General features: G+C 36.9%; 1 protein-coding gene across 1 annotated transcript; it reads left to right on the top strand.

Annotated features, from left to right (window-relative positions):
• Positions 1-3506: 3506 nt before the first annotated feature.
• Positions 3507-7835, top strand: cysltr1 (cysteinyl leukotriene receptor 1). The gene is made up of 2 exons (XM_055224990.1): positions 3507-3581; positions 5306-7835. Exon 2 carries the CDS (start codon positions 5312-5314, stop codon positions 6338-6340), a length of 1029 nt encoding a protein of 342 aa, XP_055080965.1. The 5' UTR covers positions 3507-3581; positions 5306-5311; the 3' UTR covers positions 6341-7835.
• Positions 7836-11905: the final 4070 nt, after the last annotated feature.

Here is an 11905-nt window from a genome sequence, read left to right as displayed (position 1 = left end):
TTATTATTATTATTATTATTATTATTATTATTATTATTATTATTATTATTATTATTATTATTATTATTATTATTATTATTATTATTATTATTATTATTATTATTATTATTATTATTATTATTAATAATAATAATAATAATAATATTAATAATAATAATATATACAGAATCCTGATCTATATTCTGTCTTATATGCCTAGCGAGACAAATCTATGAATATGCTACTACAACCTCTACTACGACAATTACTATCACTATGAGTACAATCATCCCTACATATACTAGAGATACCAGTTGATATAATCACACCAATATTTTGACTTTTTAGTGTATCGGCTATCGGCCTTGAACCTCCACCACAGGCTGACATTTTGTTTTCATGTATGTACTGCCCAAAAAATATACACAAAGCTCTATTTTAACACTTAAATATAAAAAGAGGGCAACGCAAGTTTATTTGTATAGGACTATTCATAAACAAAGTAATGCAGTATGTGCTTTACAGAATAAGAAAGACATTAAAATTACAATACAACAAATCAAAAAATTGATAATCACAAATAATCATCATAAAATTAACATTAAAAGAGAGTGCAGAATAAAAACAGTCAAATAGCAAATGACAAAGTTAAATGTGGCAACTGTACAAATTGTTGTAAGAGTGAAGACATTTTGCTGCTCATCCAAGCTGCTTCTTCAGTTCTGGTCAGATTGCTGGTGGCCACTGCCTTATATCTATCTGAAGGGAGGGGCTAACTACACTGAAACTGTAAACAGCTATTATTTCCAGTTTCAGCTGAGAGTACCCTGTTCAGCCCTTAATGACCCTGCTATTGTTCTCATTGTTCTGGGTCTGAGGATGGAGTATGACTTTCAGTCATATACACAGCTAAATTTTGAGCCTGGATTTAAACACTGTCCAAGCAGAAGCCTGTCTCACATCTTCAGGAAGACTGTTCCAAGTTTTAGCTGCATAAAACTGAGTCTTGACACTAGACACCAGCAGGAAGCTGGTCCCTGAAGTCTTAAGAGTGTGAGATGGTTTATATGGCACTAACATGTGAGAGATGTACTTATACACAAGCAGAACTATTTTTTTTATTACATAATATGGGGAAAATAATCAAAATTGGCCTAAAAATATCGGCAAGGCCTATTGGTTGGTCTGGATTCTAAACAATCATATCAACCATAAAAAAACAAAACAAAACATATTGGTCGATATACTACTTTTATGGAAATGTAGCATAGAATATAAATAAAGACTTGTGAGAAAAAAAGTCCAGTAAACAACACCAAGCATTTCCTGGTACGTGCTTAATCCTCAAGCCTAGTGCTCACACTCCATTGTACAGATGAAATCTGTGGAAAATCTTTTATGCCTCTAACACACTTAATACATCATCACGATGATAAGATGTCATCTTTCAGCTCTAATAGATTTGCTCCAGCTGCCTTTGCCATTTTCCCAGCCGCTAAATCACTTTCAGATGAATCGTTTTCTTCACAATCCTTTTAGCTTTTATTATCAGTATGACCTCTTACAGCACAATATCCACCCAACATTCAGCTGCAAAACTTGTCGAGAAAATACACAGGAAATGTTACGTTTTTAAGGCTCCATTTTTAAAGAAATCACTCTCAAATGTAGGAAATAAAAGTAATATTTGCCTGATTTGATTAAAACTATTGTGTTGCCTTTTCCATTTTGCAAAATGATTTATATCACAGTGAGTCAGTGAGAATTACACTGGTTAACTGCCATGTGTTAATACTACATAACATGCAATTAGTCTGGCAACAGTTTAATCACATTCTATATCACTGTTCTGCAGCCATCACCATGACATCACCTTAGCAACAAATGCTCAACTGAGTAGAATTTAGGGATGAGATTCATGTAAAGCACAAAAATAACTAATATTTGAGACATGTACAGAACAAGCTTTTCACATTCACAGGTGAGCCTTTTCAGTTTGTAGCCATAGTAGAAGCTCATTAAACAGCCCCACGTTCTGCAGCTTTACCACACTCTTACTTCGTGAGTTAAAACTGCATAACGTGTAGCTCCTTGTTATTTAACGCTCACATATTAAATCTCACTTGAGTAAAAATAATTTCTCAGGGCTGAGACACCAGTTTGCTCCACAATGGGTCCCCTAAGCTTACATTTTCTTACATGTATTTGAGCAAAATAAGTCTTGACTCTAGCATGCTTGTTTTTGTTAGCATTCCTGTGACAGTAAAACTCCACTCAGGCCTCTGTGAAATGTGAAAAGCTCTTATAAACTCATTAGAGAGAAAAAAAATCAGGATGCTTGGAATGCATAAGCTTAGTGAGGAATAACTTTTATGAACCGTTTAAAAAGAACTAGTTCTGTTTTTCACATTTTATGATAGTAAAAATTGTTTCAGTTTCAATTTTGCATCTTCTTCCCATATCATCATAAACATAACAGTTGCTAATATCAGCACATAATTCAGCATTGCTATGCTAGTCAAATACAAACTGCAGAATACAATCTTTGTTTAATCAGAGTTTGTGGATATAGCGGGCTTCTTGGTATCCTGCTCTGTGCTCATGTATTGATCCATGTGCCAACTTATCTTAGCCTCAATGATGCCTGACATGAGCTTCCATGTTGTGGAGAGACAGGTTATTAGCCGATAGTTGGATGGTACTGTACCCTTTGAGGGACCCTTCTGGATCAGGGTCGTAAGCCCTTCGGTTAGCCATTCAGGGTAAGTCCCATCCATTAGCAGCTCGGTCCAGTTTTTCATACCTGAGACTCTTTCCTGGATGTCTGCCACTGTGATGGTGACTGGATTCTGTTCAGGGAGGTTGCTGTGGTCTTCTCTCAGAGCCACCAGCCACTGTGCATCGCTGTGATGCCTCCTTGTCCCATATACCCTTCCAGTACTGTTCGGTTTCCAGCCTTGGGTCTGCTCTGGTGTTATTACCCTGCCATTGAGCGTACACTTTCTTCGGTTGTGTTGCACACGGTTTATTCGTCTGGCTTCATTATCTCGTGTGTAACTCTTTAGGCGACTGGCCAAGGCTTGGAGACTTTGTATAGCAGTTTCCAGTACTTCAGGTATGGGCATGTGGCTGTACCTCTTGGGTACTTGTTTTTTCATTGGGCTGCATATATCTTTTTTTTTTTTTTTATGTGTTTTTTACAGCACCCTTTTATGGCCTAAACCACTTCTTGATAACTGATCTTCTCAGTCTTGTTTTGTAATACTGCTGTGTTGTGGTTGTTATTGTTTGATTGGGTGACAAGTTGTAAATCTATTATAAAATGCAGAACATCAACGCAAAAGTGTAACTAAATACTGCAATTACTGTCATTAAAGTTCTCATAGATTTCAGAGGAAAGCAGACTTTGTTTAAGAGATTTCCCGGGAGTTGTTAGTCTTGTTAGTCGGAGGTACCACCTGCTGCAGGCACCACCTCTTCCTCCTCCCTCCGATGAGACACACAGAGCAGAGCCACTACTGCGCACACTTCAGATATCAGCACCACCAGAGACTAGACCAAGATCTATGTAAGCCAGACTTCAGCCATATAAGGATCTGGAGGTACTTCTTATCTTATTTTCTTCTTTCCACTAAAGCCAAGGTTTTAGACAGTATTAAGTTAATTTGTAGTAATGCATGCACAAACTCTTATCATATTACACAAGCTAGAATTGAGGCTTGAAAAAAAAGGACAAAAGAGCCTAAATGCATTTTAAACAAGCAAAGAAATGACTGAATGTAAATAACTAATATGAGATGTATGTAACTAGGAATACAGAGTTTACTTTTCGGTTGTGAGGTTTTCCAGTATGGTATTCATTTTATACATCTTGCATCATCGTGTTACTTGAAAAACATGTATTCTTACCATGAGCAGGCAAAGTTATCATCTTATGGAAACAAGCAGGTGGCAATATTAATCTACTCACAGGTGCATTTGTTTTCTTTGTTTTCAGATAGATTAGACGGTTCACTGTATGTTTACCAATAATAGTAAATACAATTGCTCATTTGGAAGTAGTTATTATAAAAGCAAAAGCAAAAATAAATTATTTGGTTAAACATGAAAAATACTGCATTACTGACATGCACAATTCAGAGCTTATGTATGGGGTTAAGATTTTTGCAATTACTCAGACATTTTGGTGTCGTAGCATTTTTTAGTATTGTAAAACTGCTGTACAACTCTTCTGCCTTTTTTCACCCAAATTTCCATGTTTAAATGACCTAATTCATATCAAGATTGAGCTGTACGACCACAGGAAATACTTTGCTCCGCATTGCACGTTTTTGAGATTCTCAGCTACAATGACAAATGTGTTTTTTTTTTCTCAGTGATGCCATATACATTATAATTTAACCAGATATAATCTTGTTTATTGCTTTAAAACGCCTCACCCTTGTCCTTGTAATCAAATCGACGTCTAATTGCAGTTGCCTCCAAAGACTGGAAATGACCTCCATTAAATTAATCTGTCTATGTTGCAGTTTGCCTCCTTAACCTTGTTTATTGGCAGACAGTACAGAGGGTCTGAGAACGCTTGTCTTTGTACTGGTCTAAACCAAACAATTATCAGTGGAGGCCTGACACACTGAGCCAGTTCTTGTTTCATGTTTAGAGCTCCATCAAGTCTGTGGAGGTGGGGGGGTGCACGTGCATGTGTGTGTTAATGTTGTGCTTGGGTTGGATTATTAAGCACCATAGCACTTGTTAGTCATTTCTGTAATTGAGTAATACTGACTTTAAATTTGAGCATAACGAAATACGATTTCTGACTATGTCAGCCTCCTACCTTCTCTACACAAACTTCAAAGCTAACACAATATTTTAAGTTACGGTGGATGGCAGAGATTCAGTGGTTAAAGCATTATTCCACCAAAATGTAGGTGTATGTGATGTATCTGTTACATCACAACACAGACTATGCTGTTGTTGTGTCCTTGGGCTTTCTGTGAGTGATGTGTGAATAGGGCACTGGTGTTGGCCAGAGGGTCCAAGGGTACAAATCAGCACTCAACTGTGCTGAGTCTGCCCCAGGGTAGCTGTGGCAGAAATAGCTTACCCAGATACAGGAAATTAATGAATAGAGCTCTTTGAGTATGCTCAGGTGTTTGAGTAGCCTCAGTACAGGCGTAATATAAATCCAAGGCATTATTATATCAAGAGCTTCTTTCCCTAGTGTTTCAATACACGGAGTCTTGTATGATGTAGAACATCATACAAGATACATGATTGGCAAGAACCCAACTTCTAAACCTAATCTTTTTTCTGTTGTCTTTTCTAGCTCCACATGGATCATTTAAACTCCACATCTCTTCCCAACTCCACGGAGTGCCCTTCCATCGATGAATTCAGGAACCAGGTGTACTCCACGGTCTACTCCCTTGTCACCGTCTTTGCATTGGTCGGGAATGGTTTCGCTCTGGTCATTTTGATTCGAACCTACCACCAGAGCACTCCCTTTCACATCTACATGCTCAACCTGGCTGTATCGGACATTTTGTGTGCTGGCACTCTGCCTTTCCGCGTTCTGTACTATGTCAACAAGGGCCAGTGGAATTATGGGGACTTCCTGTGCCGATTCACCTCTTACTCTCTCTATGTCAACCTCTACTGCAGCATCTACTTCATGGCTGTAATGTCCGTGACGCGATTTTTGGCTATAGTCTTCCCGGTGAAAAATATGTACTTGGTTACAGAAAAACGAGCTCGAATGGTTTGTTTTGGAGTGTGGATTATAATTTGTATAATGTCCATTCCGTTTCTAATGTTGGGGCAACATTTTGATCCCGTAACTAACAAAACAAAATGCTTTGAACCTCCAAAAATGATCAAAGGCATCAAAGTCCTAGTTAGGCTTAACTACGTTTCCCTTGCTGTTGGTTTCATGATGCCATTTTTGGTCATCCTGATTTGCTACATTGGTATTATCCGTGCATTAATGTCAAGTACTGTGGCAGCAAGTAGGAAAACGACATCGGCAAATAGAGCAATTGGAATGATAGTGATTGTTTTGTTAACGTTCCTGATTTGCTTCATGCCGTATCATGTCCAGCGCACCATCCACTTGCACTTCCTGTCCCAGACCGATGCTTCCTGTGGGGAGACGGTTGCTATGCAGAAATATGTGGTGGTGACCCTGTGTCTGGCCGCATCCAATTCCTGTTTTGATCCACTGTTGTATTTCTTTTCGGGTGAAAGTTTTAGGGGTCGAGTTAACTCTTTTAGACAATCCTTTAGGGGCAAATGGACTGTTAGAGGAAACCCAGATGAGGCTAAGGAAGTCAAACGGCTCAATGAGAGTTTGCCACAATTATGAAATACTTTATTTTGAATTTATTTTGTATTTACTTCTGTACATATAGTATGCAAGCCAAAATAACAGAAACATTTCATTCATTTGTTGAAATTGTAGTTGTGAACTTGATTTGGGATAGGGATGTCACTGTAAGCATGCTAGTTGCTTTATCGCAAAACTCTGCTCTGACCCTGTGAAAAGCTCTTATAAACTCATTGTGTTGAATAATTAGAATGCTAGGAGTCTGTCAGGAAAATGTGGAATACTGAAATGTGTTCTATTTCAGATAATAGGGAATAAATTATTAAAGTTCTAGCCTCAAGGATAGAAGAAAACCTAAGAGGAGATTTAGGCCTATGCATAAATTGAAACTAACTCTTCAAGAAAACTAGTTTACATAATTATGTATATATGTACGTAGGTCTGTTATTGTTTAGCATCATCCCACATAAGCAGAACTGAATTGTTTTTCCACATTGGAGGCCTGGAGTTTACCCTAATGTGAAGGTTTTCAATGCACTCAGTGTACTCAGGTAAAGAAGTTTGAGAAGCTCCACAACAGCCAAATGTTATAGCAAAATATAGCCTTCACAAACATATAACTAAATTATGTTATTTTTATATGCGTGAACATTACTGTAACATTTTGAATTTCAGAAAGGCAAATGTTTACAAGTTAGGTTTACCTCATATGACATTGTTGTTTTAATGGGAGTGAGAGTTTAGTTTGTAATGTTGTTAACGTAGTAACAGTAGCTCAGGGGAGTGTCCAAATTTGAAAATATGGGTGGGGCTTTCTGCTTGATTGACAGCAAGCTTTAGCAATGAACACCTAGACTGTTAGCACATCAAACAGCTGTCTCTATGACAATGGATTCAATTTTTGTTACTCCTTCATTATAGTAAATAAGCTAAATGTTATGTTGCAATGTATCTACAATTTACAAGATGTCATTGTTGCTGTATATTCAAATTCTCATTGTTTGAAGAAAATCGTGATCATTAATTCACAGCTTACTTAAACTGCCATTTTGTGCTTTTGCCTTTTTTACTTTTGTGGTTGCACTTGCACTTGATGACAGATAAAAGTTAAAACCTTTTGCAGTGTTAAGCTTTGACTTGTTGTTTGTTCTCTTACTGGTCTATTTTTGCTCAAAAAACTGAAGTGAACCTTATCTCTCATTGTACAGAAAGTTATAAATTATACCTGTGGTTGGTCACACTTTGTTGTACAGGACAGCATAGTAACAGAGATAAGCACTTACCAAACGTGATTCCATATAATAAAAAAAAAAATGTAACCATGTTTCAATGATAATTTAAGGGTTCATTAATCAATTATCATGAAATAAAGTACAATGACTGATGTGCCCTGTATACTCAAGTTACAATACTGTTACTATCCTATTACTGTGACGTAAAGTAAAGTGCTACCCTGTGTTTTGATGTGTGACTAAAACTGAAACTATAAAGAAGAGACTGTAAACTGCTGTACCAAACTGTATTTTGTGTCGACCATAATCTTATTTCAATAAACACCATTGAATTTATACCTTTTCTTTGCAGATTGTCTAATCTTTTCAGTCATGTTTTAGTAAAGCACATTCGTCTCTGTGGCAGCAGGACCATCCGTGCTCTGGATAACAATTACTAATGGCAATCCAAAGCTTGAGCAACTGGAGAGAACAGCCTTGCAGAGATTATTCTGACTATCCCTACTGATCCAAGAATGGTGAATGTACATTCCCATACATTTCACATCACCTCAGAATAAAAACCATCAGGATGACAGAGACTAAATCTGGTCTAAAACACCTGTACACTTGGGTTATTGTTAGGATAAAAAGTTAGATACTTTTGACCTAATTTATGTGGATAAGCAGCAAAACCAATGGCGCAACTATTTTGGTGGGGTTTTCAAAGGCTTTTTTCCATACACTTTCACTCTTGTTTGTAAGTAACAAAAGCGTTCACTGGATGTCACTCTAGCCCACATTTTTGCTTGCAGAGCGGCTTATTCAGTCCAAGTCCTTCTCATCATCTATATACAATGTAGAGTTCTGGTGTGAGGAAATGCGCCAAATTTCTTCTGGTTGTTTATTTTCTGAATACAAAGGCTACCGTAGGCCATAGCCCACGCAAGAGCAAAGTAACAGCAGTCTCAACTCACCAGAGCCAGTCTCCAAAACAGACCAGTACATGACTAATAGAAACTTCACATCAACTTGTCGGCATAGCAACAAAGAGTTACATACAAAAGTAGTAACATTAACAACAACACATAAACAGTAAAATAATGACACCTTAATTGGCCACAATAAAGCATAAACAAAGACCTAATGGCTTATTAAGAACTACTACCCTAATACCTTAATATTTTATATATAGCCTTGAAGTGGACCAAACAGAAAGGCAGAGACAAAGGTGTACAAATAAGTTTAAATTTACTAAATTCATAAAAGGTAACTTAACAAAGGCTCAAATTAATGCAATCAAAACCTGGGCTCAACTGAGGTCAACTTATCCAGAATAGAACAAAACCAAAACTAACCCAACCAGACAAGAACAGGTGTTTAAATACATGAGGACAAACCCAAAATGAACACAAGAGGGAGGTATTGCACTAAATAAACTAAAACTACTAACAGGTAAGTAACAATAAGGCAAATAATTATAACTGCACAGAAAAAATGAACAGTGATTAATAAAATAACTATGGAGTGGTGACAGACGTATCCACCACAAGCCTAAACACCTCATTTTACCTTTATAACTATATATTATACTAATTTCATTTATCAAAATACATATGATTTCACATTACTATCTTAAATGATGACAGCATACTGTCATTATACATGCTTGAAAAACACACACTTGAGTTTATCTTCTACGTCAATAGGAGCTGTGCACAGAGACGGAGATCCACTTCATACAAAGATACAATCTGCACATGATCGACTGGCCCTTACATTTCAACAAAAACACTGTTGTTCCTTATGGCAAAATCTTTGGAGTCCAAGGATTCATGGGGGGGCTCTCTGTCTGACTGCCATTCAGGAAATACGTAAAATCTCCCTTTCTGACCCCTCCTAGTCTATATGTAAAAATAGTAACAGTAAAGTCTCCCTGTACAATATTGTGGGGCATCTTATATCTGTGCAGGTCAATTATGGCTTAAGGGAAGTGGCGTCAGGGGAGAAGGTATTTAAGGAAAAGGTTTGGAGTAACTTTGGGCTGAATTTTGGGAACATGTGGTGGCCACGTGTGACACAGACAAAACAGGAACTCTCCAGGTGAGCTGCAGGACTTGGAATTTGGAGTTTTGAAACAGAGAAGATCTGTTTCAAAGTTAAAAAGTGACAAAAACAAAAAAGTATTACTATAAGTATTATGCCCAACCCAGCCCTTGATAAGTGGAAGAAAATGGACAGATGGATGGTATTATGCACAGCTAAATTATTATTATATTGCATTCATCATATCAAAATATACCCATGGATTTCAGCTTACATTAGTTTCAGATTCCTGTTATGAGTGACATTGTGAGGACTTTTCACTAATTAAAATATGTAACTTTTTGAATTTTTGAGATTGGATTGGTTTGGGTTGTAGAATCTCATCTTTTTGCACTCTACATTTACAGTGACAATAGTGGACACAGCTGTGATGATACACAGATGAGAGTTTATATACTTATTTATTTTTTAACTTCATGTTGACTTTTAACACAGACCAGATATTTTGGCACAAACAGCTGATGTGCCACACTTTGTTCCTCGTGGTTACTCTACTGAATAGCCAATCTTTTCAAACAAGGGCTTGGATGTAAACCTTGGAAAACATGCAATTAGTGCTGTTCTTTGAAACACCGGTTTACAACAGTGAAGTGCAGAAAAAGGTACCGATATATCTGATATTGTCACTATGTTATTTGCTTTTGAAGAGCTGTTTTAGGCTGCTCCTTGAGGTCTGATCAGAGGTAGCAGACAAATATTGTTGGATTTCTACAAATAATCTGATTCCTTCTGTGTAAATTGAATGTCTTGATACTGAGCCACACTGGGTCACATCTCATCCGTTGTGTTAAGATCATGTTGCTTATTGTAGACTGTGATGTTTGTTTGACATGTATCTGATGTAATGTTGAACCCAGCTGTGAAGCCCAAGACTAATTTCCCCTTTGGGAAAATAACTTTTATTTGACTGCAAAATCCAACCTAGTGCAATAGAATACAAATATTGATTTGTAAACCAGCTGTTTAAATTCAACTGAAACTCATTCTTATTTTGAATGTATCATAATAACAAAATTTTAAACACAATTTAAAATTTGACTCTAAAAAGTGACTGTGTCCCAATCAACCACAAACCCAGAATTTACACCATTGTGTCCTATATGTAGCTTTTTATTTAGTGGAATGACGCGATGTGATTTAGATTAAAAAATCATGTGAATCCCTGAAGCACTTTTGTGAAAACAAGCTCTGCTTATTATGCTCACATGGTTGTGACAAGTATTTTTGGTGAATAGATAGAAAACTAAAGCATTACAGTTGGTACATACATGATTTGTGCAAAAGTTGTGAATGGCAGGAATTTCGGACCTATACAGTTGACTTATTTCAACCAGCAACTTTCAGACATTACACTATAGTCCACTTTATTTAGAAAGATTTGCAACAAAATGATGTAATTTGCAAAAGAGATGACAGCTACCACCAATGCATACTGCTTCTGTGCCTTTGATTAAGACACTTATCCATCATAATTGACTTAAGGATTTTTGTTTGGCATAATTATTTCACGTTTAATGTACACTCAATGAACCATAGTTTCCTCAGTAGTGTTCTAGCCCTCCCTGAAGTCTCTCACATGCATCAGTCTCTGCTTTGGTCTTGGTTAACCGAGTCATATGACTCCGGCCCCTCACTCACTTCAAAGACACCCCGCAGACTGCATTTTCTTTACTTCCACCAGAAGAGGTCAAAGGTCACCTCCAGCAATCAGTGTGGTTTTGTATTTAAGGCCAAAAAAACAAAACAAAATAAAACAACAAAAACAAAAAACTAAGATATTTAGCTTTTTTTTTTTTACATCAGGCAATTTCAATGTTTCAATATTATCAGTCATATTATTAGAGAAGGCAAAGTAACTTTTCTGGCAGGGGGTCTATCATCTGCTTGTCTCCATGGAAACCTTGCCTAGAATGTTCCACAGTATGGCATTTATTAAAAAACAAAAAAAAAATCCTGTAAGAAGGAGCATTATGCAAAATTTACTTTTTGGAGCTTTCCACCGTGTTATAACACTGTTCCCTCATAAAAAAAAAACATGCCTGATATGTCATATATGAATGTTTGAGTAATCTCTCCCGCACTATTTGAACCCTCATTACGGTAAGCGTCACTGCTGTACAAGTCCAGAATTCTTGTACAAAACTCACCCCACAAGCCGTCACCCATACTCCTACACATACATTTTTCATACAAGTAGGATACAAGACAATACATTACAACTTCACAAACCTGATGTGATGTGTAGTAGCTTCATTAGCTTTGGATTGTGTTGCGATAGTGCTCTGGG

Source organism: Periophthalmus magnuspinnatus, chromosome 10, assembly GCF_009829125.3.
Source record: "Periophthalmus magnuspinnatus isolate fPerMag1 chromosome 10, fPerMag1.2.pri, whole genome shotgun sequence".
NCBI lineage: Eukaryota > Metazoa > Chordata > Actinopteri > Gobiiformes > Gobiidae > Periophthalmus > Periophthalmus magnuspinnatus.
Note: the sequence above shows the minus strand (reverse complement) of the source record. Positions and strands in the feature narration are given on the sequence as shown.

What these genes read in the sequence shown, in the direction of transcription:
- cysltr1 (XM_055224990.1), top strand. Translation starts at nt 5,312, where the DNA reads ATGGATCATTTAAACTCCACATCTCTTCCCAACTCCACGGAGTGCCCT.